At 37.2% G+C, this 15,427-nt stretch overlaps 1 protein-coding gene across 9 annotated transcripts in view; it reads left to right on the top strand.

The window, feature by feature from the left end:
- ATE1 (arginyltransferase 1) overlaps positions 1-15,010 on the top strand; it is a 78,489-nt gene extending 63,479 nt beyond the window's left edge. For all 9 annotated transcript variants that reach the window (XM_044440216.1, XM_044440207.1, XM_044440224.1 and 6 more), the window contains one exon: positions 13,462-15,010. In XM_044440216.1, the coding sequence (XP_044296151.1) occupies positions 13,462-13,640 (179 nt within the window). In that variant the 3' untranslated portion in view covers positions 13,641-15,010. The remainder of the gene's footprint in view (positions 1-13,461) is intronic.
- Positions 15,011-15,427: the final 417 nt, after the last annotated feature.

Genomic DNA, 15,427 nt, shown 5'->3' with positions numbered 1-15,427 from the left:
CCCTCACTGTCCAGGGCAGGCAAGGAATATGTAATCAGGCTTTTTGCCTTGCTTCTGACCTCTATGCCTTTTCCCAGTCTGTTCAGTCTTTGCTTTTGGCTAGGGCAGGGCTTTCTCCTAACTTTCCTCAATGGCTTCCCCCACCCCCCTGGCCCTGTTTTTGTTCTTCCCATCCTTTTTCTATCTGTTACTTTAGTATTTTTCTCTCTCTTCTAGTCTAGTCTTGTAGCCTAGATTAGTCATTTCCAAAAACCAAACACAATTCCTAAACCTGCATATGTTACAAGCACTCACTAGGGCTGCTGCTGCTCCATTGGACATTTCTGCTAATGTACCTTTAGGAGATATCTGTAGGGGAGCTATGTGGTACTTACATAGTCTTCACACCATACATTTAAAAGGCATTGCATTGATGAATAAATGAGCTTCTGTTGAGGCTGTCTTTGGAGGTAGTGTGTTACAACAGGTGTTACCTCAACCAAAAGAACAGCCTTTTTTAGGTCCCATCCAACGGAAACAGTAGCTTTTGTACATCCCATGATGGATGTCTCCTTTGCATGAGATGGGAACACAAAGTTGTATATTTACCATGAAATTCCATTCTAATTTGGTGTACAGGAGGCATCTATACCCTCTAGCAGGCTGAAAGCTATATACTATTAGTATGCAGTGTGCTAATAACTGTAGAAGAAATTCCCTCCCATTTTTCCTTTTTATTTATTTATTTAAAACATTTCTATGCCACCCCCATCACAACAAAGCCTCGGGGCGGCTCACAACAAAAACAAAAGCATATAAAATTATACAATAAAAATATTAAATTTTACCTTCTGCTTTGGCTTATTACATGAATGTTTCCACAGTAACTATTCTGTCTAAATGCTCAGCTAGTAAGGGCTGGCTTGGAAGTTCCTCAGAGGCCAAGAAAAAGGCAGAGAACCTGATCATATGTTTCCTGCCTGGGATGTAGGATGTAGGCGTTAACCCATGATAGATGTTGCTTGTGCACCAAACAGGAACTTCATGTTAAGTTCCCAGCTTTCCAGTCTCCATTTTAACTGTGCGCTCAACACAAATGCTACTGGGAGTAATTTGTATCTCCCAAAGGGGTCTCAGCACAGTGTGATAGGTACCCTGGGATAGGTACCCTGGGATCTTCTGTGTGGATGTGGAAGGTAAAGTTGTCACCACTGTGCAGTTGCACTAATTCTGTATCTTTCCCTAAAGCCTATATAAAGCATAACTTACTGAATCAAGCAATACTAGTGGCCAAATGAAAAATCATACTTACTCCATGTAATTTTTGTTTTTAATTTTGAAGACTGGCCTTTTAATCTTGAACATAGCCCTTTTGGGGAAAATGTAGTTTCTGTGGGTAAACAAATTACTGACTCAATTATTTTGGTGTGAAAGTAAATGGTTATTAATATAAACATAAAAATACTTGTTTGGCTCTGAAGAATTTAATGATAAAATAAGGATTTGCTGTGTTGTGTAAGTCAGTCAAAGAATTGCACATCATGAAATCTTCCCTGAGTAGCATCTGTCTTCAGGAGCTATTTTACCAAAGTAGAATCTGAATCTATTCCAAAATGAAAATAATGACAGCACAGTATTATAGAATCTGAAAGAATGTTACAGGAAATGTAGAAGGTGTAAATTGAAAAACAATAAACAAACAAATTCAAGGTAAGACATTGTTCAGTTTGCGTTGCCCAATGAAAAAGAAAAAGTTTGTGCTGCTTTTAATAAATAGTTCAGGGAATACAGGCAGATGACTAAACTAGTACCCAAGATAACACCATCATAATCTTGGAAATTTCATATTCAAGCCTAAAGAATATGAAATCTCATAAGAATACCTATTTGAAATGAGATGCTATAAAAATTTGCATCTCTGTTCATACTGAATACATAACCTCAGACACAATCTGAATTCCGACTTGTGTCCTGTGGTTTAAGGAAATTAAAACATACTTACATGCTGAACAGCAGAAGGCCTGCTGTGAGCTACAGTCATTTGAGGTTTGTGTAGCTGCTGGCTTTAAGGAAGCAGTGCTTGATTCCAGGGCTAGTTTCCTGCAGAACACCTCCTTACACTTGTCAGTAAAATAAGTCCTTTAATTAAAATACAGTGAATATAAACATAAAGTTAGTTAGACAATAGTCTGTTATGTTCCACATGATGTTCTTACACCTAACAAGATTTTTAGATACCATATTATAATAGTTCATAATTTATAATGTACTATAATAGGCAGTGTAGTTTAGCAGAATTGACCAGCTAAGATGATGGAATTTATTTTTTCACATATCTGTGAACTACCACTAAACAATCTTAAGTTTGTCTTCAATTTTCCATAGCAAGAAAGTGTTCAAAATAACTATTTTTTTTCCATTGAGCCAGCAGAGGCAGGTTGAATAAAGGAGCTACTTATGCTATTAACAACACTTTTTGGCTATGTTCTGAAATGTTCTTTGGTCTTTATCTCTCTTCATTAAAAGTGATATTTTTAAGATGAGTTCTTTAGGCCAGCCCTGCAGAATGATGATTTTTTGTTGTGTGTTTCATTATAGCTGCAGTTGATGAACATTGTTTTCCTGTAATGGGTCTAAACTGTAGCGTTTTCCATTACACATGTTTAAAAAGCATTTTAAACCACCAACTAAAGAATGTTAAAATAAGCAACTAGCAAAGTGAAGAAATATTTTTTCAGGATTATGAGTACTAAACTCACTACAGCATAGCTAATAAGCACAATAGTAATCATCCCCTCTATTTCCAATTGAAGTCTAACTTGGATTGCAGATACACTCAAAAGGACATTATCCACGTAGTAGAGCTATCAACTGATTTGGGAGCAAGCTGAGGCCTGCAAGAGTATAAACATATCTTTAGAGGAAAAAACTGTAATGAGGGATGGGCAACTTTGGATGAAGGGGGGGACTTTTGTATTTCTGGATTCCTGCCACAGGTGTCAAAAGAGAGTGGGAGGAATTAAAAAATAGATTTTTTAAAAAATGGTGTATGAACTCCAAACCATCAAATTTAGCTAAGGGAAGACAAATGCTGCCTGCCTGAGTGGTATCCCTCCCCTTACCCTTCTACTTTAAACAAGATGGAAGATGGATAGGAGAATAGAATGGTGTATCACTCATACCTTTAATGTGAAAAAAGAACTACCATACAATGTTGTTTAAACTTTTGTAGATTATGCAGATTTAAAGTAATCTTGTCATAGATTTCAAATGATGAAACAATTCAGTAAGAACCAGTGCATGGGACTGTAGAAGATATGGAGAAGCCCAGGTTTTATTATTTTCTAGGTTTTCCTTGATATTTCTCCCTGCCCCCATAAAAATATCACTGTTACTTGATGATTGAAAGCAAGGCTATATTCTACTACTTCTCTTTCTCTCTAAACCAAAGAAACATTTTAAACTCAATTTTAATAGAACTGAATTGTAGTCCAAATGACTCAAGAATACATCAATCTTTAGTAGGACACTTCTGGATTTATTCTGACAGAGGATGGATCAAGAATGTTAGTGTGTATTGTTTGTTTCCTTGTGATGAATGTGCACTGGAAGCAAAATTTTAAGTAAAATCTGTGAAACAGGCTTATGTCCCCACAGTTACCATGACTCAAGGTTCTTGTTCTACATGCTACAAAGGGGAAAATTGTGTTGATTATTACTAGCAATTCCTTCAGCTTTTTACATTTTGGAACTTGCATCTGTTTGTAATTAACTTTATAAACACTTGAAGGCAATTGAAGTTCATGATCCAGCATGATCCTTGATCATAAAATCTGTTTAAACAGTAGAGATAGTGCTAATGAGCTGAATCCAAACAAATTTGTCAACTCCAGTTCTAGTATGTGAAGGAAAAGGCTAATAGGTCGGTGAAATTTTGAGTCATTGACCTTGTGAAATAATTCTAGCTATGCTCTAAGATTTAGCAAATAGAAGAAGACATCATTATCTAAACAATGAATGTTTGCACAGATATGTTAATGCCTACTAATAATTGGTTCTGTGCCAAATAAAATATGGATGTACATATAAAATAAGTTAGTAGTAACTTCATAAGATTTCAAATTCCTTCTAGCTTCTCTTCCTCGATCTATCTTGAAAAAAGATCACAGGGAATCCAGTATCAGTGTAATGTGTTCAATGTGTACGCCTTCACGGAAACCGCTCCTAAGCATTTCTTGGGAAACAAACTATGTGGAAAGGTCTAAAGATCACTTTAAAATTACAGAGCTGTACATTCCACTGGGATAAAAGATGCCTGACTGATTTCAGCATAATGCTTCAAATGTATATGCCTGCACAAGGGTAATTTTAAAGCATTCTCACAGATATTTGTGTTTTTGTGGGGAGGAGGTCTCTGTGACTTCTATGATCCTCCCAGTGCCCAATCAGCAAAAAACAGCAATGAACTAGCAATCCACTACCAGGAGATCATACTAAAAAAGGCAACACATGTTTTCCATGTATGTGCCATGTGATCAGAAATATATGTGCCACTTTACCTTTACCTCCATCCATCAGGTCAATGGGGACAATGTTCAGTGTCTTCTCAGAGGATACTATGGCTTGAGAGAAAAGACTTGTTTTGTATGCAGCTTTTTACCTCTGACGCCATAGGATATTTGGTTGGCATGGCCCACACCTAGAATATATTTTAATGAAAATTATAATATTAAAAATACTATTTTTTTGCAGCAAGTTTGCTGTTTATCTCTTTAGTCACATGGCTTCTGAGTCAGATTTTAATTTGTGACTGCATTATATTATTTATAAGTAAAATCAGTTTTCTGCTTTTTAAAACTTGCTTTTTAATGGATCATGTGTTTTATCTCATTAAGCTCCATTATTCTTGCACAAACCTATGTTGGAATCCATAAATAAAATACCTGCTACTTAGATGAGTAGTAAAAACTGTCCACAGAACTCAGGAGAAACCTCTAAATACTATTGACCACGTTATAATTGAGTCTGGTTACTTTCAGAGAGTAATGGAAACAACATTGCTGTTTTAAAATTTTGCAAGGCGAATGGGGAAGAAGATAATGATCTGGTCCTAAAGGGCAAGGAACTGAACACAAGAGAAATAAAATAATTTCTCCTTGGAAAAAAGTAAGCAATTTCTGCACCTCTAAAGAGAAGACAACAGGAGTAGATGACAGTTATTTAAGACAAGACAAGGTTGAGTTACTAAATTTTAACATGCTTTTAACTTTTAGGCTGCCATCACTTCAGTTGCTGCACTAAGGCACTGATAAGAACCCAGACCATGTGATAGCACGTGATAAGATGGCTGGCCTTTTGGCCCTGGTTGTAGCCCTGATACTGACAGAAGAGCATTCATCAGCACTTTTGTGCCATTCAAGGTGTCAAACAGTATTCCAATATGTGGTTAAGTTCAGGAACTGCAAATGTGGTAAATTTGTGCTGCAACACAAACCAGATTAACTCCCCACCCATTCCTAGTCCATTTACTATATTTAATTATTCCATGCAGGAGAAGTTATGCTACTTTCTGTGCTTGCTTTAAGCTGAACACAAGACTGGCCTAATCCTATAAAGCTGTGGGTGAAAGCAGAATTCCAGAAGTGTGAGTCTAACAGAATGCACTGGGAGGAACACGTCCTATCCTTGTCCCCAGTGCCCTGGGGCAAGACAAACTGAGAAGGGGAGCAAAGTGTCCCAGTTTTCCTGATAGCAGCACTTTGCTCCCTATTTAATAGAAAATAATGGAGCCAAAGTTCCTTTCCTTTATTCTGGTAATTTGTATGAAATAAGACAACTGCCAAGGTGAAAATACAATCACATCCAAAGTCTTGATCTAGGACAGTAAAATAGCTTCAGCGTTCACGTAACAGATAAGAGTGATGTGACAGAGACAGTGGGGGATTGATAAGCTAGTAGAACCACTGCTAGTTTATCAACAACCAATCCTGCTCAGCTTTCCAGTTATAGGTTTTATGTGCAGCATAAATACAGAATCATGATAGAACCATGAAACTGGGTCATCAATCTTGCAGAAATACTTGAGAGCAACATGTAGATAAAATAGATTTTAAGCATGACTTGCTTAAATTAATTCAACCATAAGCTAAGAAGGAAGCATCTATTGCTATTGCTGGAAAGTAGGACAGCTCTAAAACTTCTTTTTTGAAGTTGATGCTTAGGAAACTGTTGAAAGAAAAATGAACCAACATTTCAGGATTCTGTCCTGTGGCAAGTGAATGTGCTGTGGAAAGTGATTGTGTCATGTAGCCAGACTTTATTATAAGGGAACTTAAAGATAATTTAGGCTAAACAATCAACTCCATTTTCAGCCCAATGGTATTTTCTTGAATAGAAATGTTGGTTCCATTTCTGTTATAGTGAGCCATGTGTCTTGTTTGTTTGTCATGACAGTTCCTTCTTTAAATCGCATCAGAGCCCATCTGGTTTTTATGTTTCATTAAAATCAGTTAAAGCCATCCTACTTAAGGGTTAAAATGAATACTTTTCTTCTCTGTATGACTTTTGGCACTAGAACAATAGCTTGCTTGAAACTGACTAAATTACTTGTGCTATTGTGGTGACAGAGGTTCTTACTTACGCTTTGTAAAAACTTAAAGATATATCTGAGATTACCTCAGTGTTGAATTAAAGCTACACTAAAATGCTTTGACAGAAAGCATAAATCAAACATTGATAAGTAGTTTTTTATAGCAGGGTTTTGATAACACAAAGCCCTTATATAGAAAAAATTCTAAATGTACATTTATATGGAATACTTTTAAGTCCAGAGCTAGAAAACTACTTCTAAAAAGTGAGTTAATCAATTTATTATGTTTAAAGGTACTGAACTGGATGTATTTATCTTTTCTGTATATCTTACATATCTTTGAACCATTTTCAAAATCAACGTGACCCTTACAATCTCTGGTGTTATTTATTGTTACAGTTCAAATAGAATGTTATAAACTTGTATCCTTTCTTGCCTAATGAACGCTAAGTTCCTATAGTTCTGGAGGATTATTATTTCTCCTATTCCTTGAGCAGCATAAGAAACACGGCTGCAGCATTTAAATGGGTGCATTTCTTACATTGCACTGGGAGATTGCAGCACAGCTTGCAATGTTTCTTCATATGCTCAGGAGGCTGTCATGCATGATTGTGTGTTGAGGGTGTGGTGGAAGAAAGAGCCCACCCACCTAATAAATCAGGAATTATATGCAAATTATATGCTACTATTGGTGATGATAAATTGCTCAGAGGTTCTGAAAGCATGTCTCAAAGCCCCAAATAGCCTTTAAAAACCAGTTCTTTAAATTAAGTTTACTATTTCCTTGTCCTGAAGTTCAGTCATAGAGGAAGGATGCAGTGAACTCTGATTAGCTGACTGTATTTACTGCAGGTATCTTAAGAAAAAATAGTCCAGAAATGGCTTTTGTATTGAATTTGAGTCTTATGAGTCATAGTAGGCACTTTACTAATACTCAAAGGTTATTCATTACTTGATGTGTTTTGGGACTGAATCCTGGCAGTCAGTAAAGACAACTTCCTCATTCTCTTCTAGCAAACTGACTCAGATTAAAGTTGGTGGAAAGATACAGATGTTCACCTCCAAAGCCCTGTACCACTGTGTTACAAAGAGGTTCTAGTTTTGAAGAAAATTATGTTTTCATTTTGCCTATGATCAGTTATATTCTGTGAAGGAGAAACACCTAGAGTTCCTGTGTCATTGTGGCATCCTTTGTGTGTGTGTGTGTTTAGTTTAGTTTTTACTTTTGCTGTTTTGAAGTTAATGGCTTCTTTGCTCTTCTCTAAAGCCATCCTGTTCACCTCAGATACTGTAGCCCTGGAACCTCAAAATATGTTTTGTATTTCTATACTGTCACATTCATATATTCATTGTGATTTTCTTCTATGAAGGAATGGTAGAACCTTTTCCTTAGGGATTGCAGTTTTCCCCAACAAAACCTAGTTCTTTAGCAGCTGACAAAAAATAAATTGTGCTGCAGTGAAGTGAAAAGTAAGTCAACTTCCATCAACATTAAATTGTTTAGTATGTGTTAATATCATCTTTGCCTTCTTATGATGGGATTGGTTGGAGAGCAGGTAGAATTTAACAGGAACTTTCTGATTTTTTTTTAAAAAACTGTTTATATTTCAAAGGAGGTACCCAGAACCCAACTAGAGACAAATCTATGGCTTGATTCACTAAGGGCTTGTTTAGATCACAGTCCTATTCTAATGCTAGTGAAGTTATGTTCAAAATCCTACAAGCTAGGCTCCAGCAGTATGTGGACCGAGTACAGGCAGGATTTCAAAGAGGCAGAGGAACTAGAGATCAAATTGCCAACATACTCTGGATCATGGAGAAAGCTAGGGAGTTCCAGAAAAACATCTACTTCTGCTTCATTGACTATGCTAAAGCCTTTGATTGTGTGGATCACAACAAATTGTGGCAAGTTCTTAAAGAGGTGAGAGTACCAGAGCATCTTATTTGTCTCTTGAGAAACCTGTATGCAGGTCAAGAAGCAACAGTAAGAACTGTACATGGAACCTCTGATTGGTTCAAAATTGAGAAAGGAGTTAGGCAAGGCTGTATACTGTCGCCCTTCCTATTTAACTTATATGCAGAGCACATCATGAGAAAGGTGGGGCTAGATGAATCACCAGTTGGAATTAAGATTGCCCAAGGAATATCAACAACCTCAGATATGCAGATGATACCACTCTAATGGCAGAAAGTGAAGAGGAACTAAAGAGCCTCTTGATGCGGGTGAAAGGAGAGAGCGCAAAAGTTGGCTTGAAACTCAACGTTAAGAAAACTAAGATCATGGCATTCGGTCCTATCACTTCCTGGCAAAAAACGGGGAAGAAATGGAGGTAGCCAAGAAATTAAATGACTCTTGCTCCTGGGAAGGAAAGCTATGGCGAATCTAGACAGCATACTAAAAAGCAGAGACATCACCCTGCCAACAAAAGTGCGTATAGTCAAGGCTATGGTTTTCCTAGTTGCAATGTATGGCTGTGAAAGTTGGACCATAAGGTAGGCTGAGAATTGAGAATTGAGGCCTTTGAATTGTGGTGCTGGAGGAGACTCCTGCGAGTCCCTTGAACCGCAAGGCGATCAAACCGGTCAGTCCTAGAGGAGATCAATCCTGACTGCTCTTTAGAAGGCCAGACACTGAAGATGAAACTCAAATACTTTGGCCACCTAATGAGAAGGAAGGAATCCCTGGAGAAGAGTCTAATGCTGGGAACAATTGAAGGCAAAAGAAGAAGGGGATGGCAGAGGATGAGGTGGCTAGATGGAGTCACTGAAGCAGTTGGCGTGAGCTTAAGTGGACTCTGGGGGATGGTGGAGGACAGGAAGGCCTGGAGGAATGTTGTCCATGTGGTCTTGATGGGTTGGACATGACTTTGGGACTAACAACAACAAAATTCTAATGCTCCTAAGTCCCTGAATTCTTAAAGGCAGAGTGAGAAGCGCAGCAGAGGTCATCTTCACCCTCCTGCCTTTCCTCTTCTGCTTGTTGGGCTAGTTTGCTCATGTACTGCAGTGTCTTAGTGAGGGAAGGAAAGGAAGGAATGACAGCAGGATACCTCATGTCTTGACCTCTCTGATTGTCTCATCTTCCCACCTCGCTTATCTCCTCATCTCAGTCATTTTCCTGACCTTAAAGAGCAGCCAGTACAGTTCTTGCCTTGCTGGCTGTGGGGAGGGGTGGGGGTGCTTGGAGATTCAAGAGGTCAAAGTGTTGTCTTAAACTATGCTATAGCCTCTCAGATGATCCTTAGGAACAATATTGTTGCTATCTTAATGAACAAACTGTAGTGAGAAGGTTGTGATTCCAGCACAGGTATGATTCATTTTTGTTTCTGATGAGATTGTTTCTGATGACATGTATGCATAGTGTCATGTTTAGTCAGTGCCACAGAACTGAAATCCAGCTTGGAGAACTTGCACAAGTGAAGTAAGCCTAAAGTGCAGCAAATAAAATACAAGTCTAGGAGCAAAGTAAGGCAGAAGGAATGTTCTTGCTAGTATTGGGTTTCAGTGTTCAGTCAAAGGAATGAGATTGAAAACTCTGTGTGGGTGCTTGTTTAAAGATGTGAAATGGTGCCAAAAGTATTCAGGTTGCAACTAATATTCTGCCTAAAGATGTAATAAATATAGATCTTCCATTTCCTTTTAAGAAGCTAAAATTAGCTTTTATGGTTATGTTCCACTGTGGAGCTGAACTTGAAAACAGTTTACCTAAAAGAATGGAAATGGCAGGAATGAACAGTAGAGCTGATTGAAATAAATAAAATCATGATAGAATTCTGGTGAAAATTTGGCTTCATTTCAAAAGACTGATGGATTTCAGAGAGTGGTGAACAAGCCAAACCAACCATTTGCGGCTTGGCTGTTTCTAAAGAGACTACCACTGATAATTATCAGAAAAGTAAATTTCAGCCTGGGGTACAGCACAAAACTACTGATTCTTCACATTTCATTTAGGCACCATAAGAAATAATCATCTAGACAAAATGAATAATGTTGGTTACCCTAATGATAGTATTTATAAATAGCAGTACTGAAACAGTTTGGAAATGTTCACAAGTAGAAATGATTTTCAGGGTCTACCAGAATAATTATGGTATTGGGGCATATTGGCAGCATCTGAATTGTTCATAATGACAGATGCAATTTTGTTAGAAAGCTTTTCATCACACAGCCAGAAAAATCATTGTGCAGTAACTTTCACTTACCTGACAATGTGTCTGTAAATTTTCAAATGTTAGACCTATTTCACCTTCCTAAGTATTATTATGGACTTTGTATATAAACATGCCTTGACAAACAGGAGTTTCCATTTTTGTCAGTACATTTTGTGGGTTTATCTGTAAATGTAAACCTGACATAACTTTAATGCAAAAGTGTAAAGCCCTGATTAATTTTAGAATTGCTAATTCATATTATACAAAAATTGCTTCCACTACTGTCAAAATAAACAAGGGATGTGCAGGAACACCTTGGCTTGATGCTTAGCTATCAACCTACCCTGATTCCAAGGTGGCATACATATTGCTTGCTTAGTTTGGGCAATAATCTGGTTTAATTCTATCTCCCCTAAAGTTGGCACAAGTTAGTATACCTGTCTGGCGATGTTACAAAGCACTTGCTACCAATATGACTGACATTGCAGGGAAGGTGTCAGGGAAGCCTTCTTCAGTTATGGCCAAAGACAGAAAGAAATGGGGGTTCAACTATGTAATGTGGATGGTAAAATGGTAACAGATGACAAAGGAAAGGTGGAAGTGCTCAATTCCTACTTTGGCTCAGCCTGAAGAAGGGGAAGTACAGGCTGATGGAGCAGAATAGCAGCTCAAGAATGATAGGTAAATGGCCATGGGTCATCTAATTGGATTGAAGGAGTTCAAATCTCCAGGGCTTGATGAACTCCATCTTAGAGTTATTAAAGAAGCAGAACCACTGTCTATTATCCTTGAGAAATCATAGAGAACATGGGAAGTGCTACATGACTGGAGAAGAGCAGATGTTGTCCCTATCTTCAAGAAAGGAAAAAGAAGAACAACCTGGGAACTACAGACCAGTCAGTCTGACATCAATCCCTGGAAAAATTCTGGAGCAAATTATAAAGCGGTCATTTTGCAAACACATTGAAAGCAATACAGCTTTAACTAGGCATGTTTAGTATGGAGAAGAGAAGACTGAGGGAGGATATGACAACACTCTTCAAGTATTTGAGAGGCTGTCACAAAGAGGAAGGACAGGATCTCTTCTCAATCATCCCAGAGTACAAGGTGTGGAACAGCAGGCTGTAGTTACAGGAAGCCAGATTCTGGCTAGATATCAGGAAAAGTTTCCTGACTGTTGGAGCAATACAACAAAGGAACCAATTCTCTAGGGAAGTTGTGGGCTCTCCCACACTAGAAGTATTCAAGATGCAACTGGAGAGCCATTTGAGAGGAATGGTTTAACTTGGTGTCCTAAGCAGGAGGTTGGACCTGATGATCCTCTAATCCTTTCCGACTCTACAGTGATTGAAAGGCAGATCATTCCAAGTTTTCTTAGCTCATTCTAAATCAGGAAAGAGAAAATCAAAGCCATCTCCTTTAATAACAAAATAAGCTCCCAATATCAGTGTGCTTTTTGAAGTATTGAACAAATATAAAACTAGATATACCACTGTATTTGGCAGTAATGGAGAGTAACTTCAAATGAAAATATGAGACACTGGTATGGATTTTAAACAACATTTAAAATAATGCAACTTCAAATGTTAGGCTTTGTTAATATGTTGGGGAAACAGCAAGCAAACACCACTCTGGGTGAGTGTTTATTTTTCAGTCATTATCAATGTGTTTAGAGAAGATTTTTAATGCCCTTTCTTTGTGCCCTAAGCGTATGGTAATGCACTTTCTCTAAGGTAGTTTTGAAACATTTCTCAGAGATCATATGACATTGCAGCAAGAATTTATTCTTCCACCATACCATCTCAACCAGATGCCAGTTGTGCTATTTAAAAACAAACGAGAATTTTAAATGACTTTCCTAGGAAAATTTGGTTTATCTCTTAATTGCCATTTAAATCTGCCTCACTTTGCCTGCTGTTTGGCCAGAATTCTGAACAAATAACTTTTGTGTTAGATTGGCTTCCTTCACATGCATATGACCTTCACAGGTCTAACTGGAGATCTCAGAGGAACCTTCAATGGGCTCAAATGAGTTGAAATTCCCAGAAATCTGACTGTTTTTTCTAAGTTGTTCAGATTCCAATGATTCTTAGAGTATTTTTTTTAAACTTTCCCTAATTTTACATAAATATAGAAAACAAGAAACCCTGACTAAAATGTATATTTCCTTCATAAAGTGTGAACATAGGCATTTGGGATCTGTTTACACATTTTGTGGATTGTAAATTTGCACAACTGCAAATTTGCATAAATGCATATGAATGCATCAGCAGAAAACCTAGTTCTGTCAGTGAGCAGATGAAGGAATAAAGTTACCTAACAGTTCACAGAACATGCAGAGAATGGATTTTATAATGTTCTTAGGTTCCCTAGGGCTAACACAGGAACCAGTGCTATATTTTGCACAAAGTTGTTGTTGTTGTTGTTGTTATTATAACATTTCTATGCCGCCCCTTGCCGAAACCTCAGGGCGGCTTACAACATGAATGATAGTTGTATCCCGAACAGATGGCATTCATCCTTTTTGAAGAGTTATCTAAGTCTACTCCCACTATTTTAAATCATGTTTTTAATTGTTACGTGGAATTTTGTCCCTTTAAATTTCATCAGCTTACGTACTCCTAAAAATAAGAATGTTGCTATCAACCACTTACATATCACCATTTCTCTCACTGGCAACAAAATATAAAGTGCTTCCTGTTCATTTTGCCACTGTGTTAATGTAACTTTTTCCTTTTACAGATGATGAAGGGAATGTGAAGGAACTAGACAGAGTTTGGATTCTCCATAAAAGAACAGCCATGCGTTATAGCATGTATAAGAGAAGGCAAAAGGGGCCAAGTGATGAAGAAAGTGTTCGCCAATATGCAACTCTGGTGGGACAGACATGTTCAGAGCGGATGTTGCTTTTTAGAAGCTGAAGTGTTTGTTGTGTGAGTGTTCTTTGAAATATATACTATTGCACTACTGCTGGTTTGTATGGTTCTGCAGTTTGATGTTGATATGCCTATTGAAGATAAGATAAAGACATGTTAAGTATTTCTTTGTGCTTACAGGAAATTAATACTTTGGCATATCTTGAAAGGAAATACCATTTTGTCAAGTTATATCAAGGGTCTGGCAGAATATAATAATCTTTTGTTGTATTTCATAATCCTAATCTCCTCTTTGCTTTCTGAGAAGTGTGCATCATTTGAAGTGCTAAGTAATGGGAACATATTTTTCTCTAGTTTTTGTAGATACCTGAATGGAAGAATATTTAAAGTCACTCGGGTGCTGAAACATATGAAAGCTGTGTGAAATATATGTAATTCCACTAATTTAATAGCATCTTTCACTGTTGTAGGAGGATAAGACACAAGTGGCATGTTAATATTCAAGGTCCCAGTTAAACTAGGGTGCTTGGATTTAAGACTGTGCTTGTTCTGTTGAATTCAATAGCAAAACCAGATTCTTTCAGATTGTGGACCTGGCTTATGGAATCTATGCACTGTAGAATTTTAGACACTGACTGCAAAAATAATTTGCTTTAAATATGTTCTATATTAGTCTCAAAATACTGAGGAACTTGGAGATTTTTGTAATTAAATTGATACTTGGGGAAATTGAAGCCAAGGATAGGTTTATGGTCAAATTACCAAAGAGATTACTTTAAATAAGGGTTAAGGTTAAATAAGAGCAGCAGAATGAATAACAGCTTGATATATATCCCGTTTTTGTGGTGGTGGTTTTGTATTTTTTATGCCTATTTGTTCCCATTGAAAATTGTAGAACTCATTTTCCAGCCAGAAAAAGGGCAACAAGTTTGACAGTACAAAATACTGTTTAAAGCAACAGCAGCAAACAATCAAGCAAACAAAACGCAGTTGTAGCAGTAGAATGCAACTATAGCTACTATTGCTGTTTGAGCTGGATGTCCAGAACTATACATTCGTTTCTGATATTGCAATCATAAAATAAACAGATTTATCTTTAAAAGAATTGATAAATAATCTTGTTATAAAACAGTTTTCATAGTTTTGTCCATGTTTGCCCAGAAAAGGCCACAGTAATGCATTTGAAATTTACCTACATTGCGGGATGAAACAAAATACTGCCTTGAGTTTGCTTGGAAACATGACCCTGAGTCAGAGATTCTTGTGCATAGTATAGTGTGAGTTATATTCATGCTTTTTGCAAGGAGAACTAGCTTTATGAAAAATATTGTTAGAATGGTCCATAAGCATACAATTGGTACCTCATTTGGAACTGCTTATTAAACCCAAAATAAATCACACTCTTCTGAAGTCCACATTGCTGTGAATGGTTTTCTGTTCTATTCCTAGTCTTGGTAAATGAAGATGAAGATCCATTTCTTACTACCACAATTTAGATTTATTCTTATCTATGTAAAATGTGATGATGTCTTTATGGGTACAAGTCATAGGAGTTTCTCCTGCAGAAGTCCCACTGCTGAAGAGGAACTGGTGCATGTATCCTTTAAAATTACAGGGCAAACCCTTCCTAAGTCATGTACTTCTAGACCTAAGTAATTTCATATATAAAGCAAGAATGCTTCCTCATACTATAACACAAAATTATCTACAGCATAAGTTTTATAAAACATACTTAAATGTAATATGTAGCAACTAAAGTAGTGTATATATAAATATTAGCACCATAACCATGAGCTTCCAAGCCAAGACGGGCTTTCAGGCCATGGGCCATG

The sequence above is a fragment of the Varanus komodoensis genome, unplaced genomic scaffold (assembly GCF_004798865.1).
Source record: "Varanus komodoensis strain SLA01 unplaced genomic scaffold, ASM479886v1 scaffold1, whole genome shotgun sequence".
Taxonomy (NCBI): Eukaryota; Metazoa; Chordata; class Lepidosauria; order Squamata; family Varanidae; genus Varanus; species Varanus komodoensis.
The sequence above is the reverse complement of the archived record's forward strand: the minus strand, read 5'-3'. Positions and strand labels throughout refer to the sequence as shown.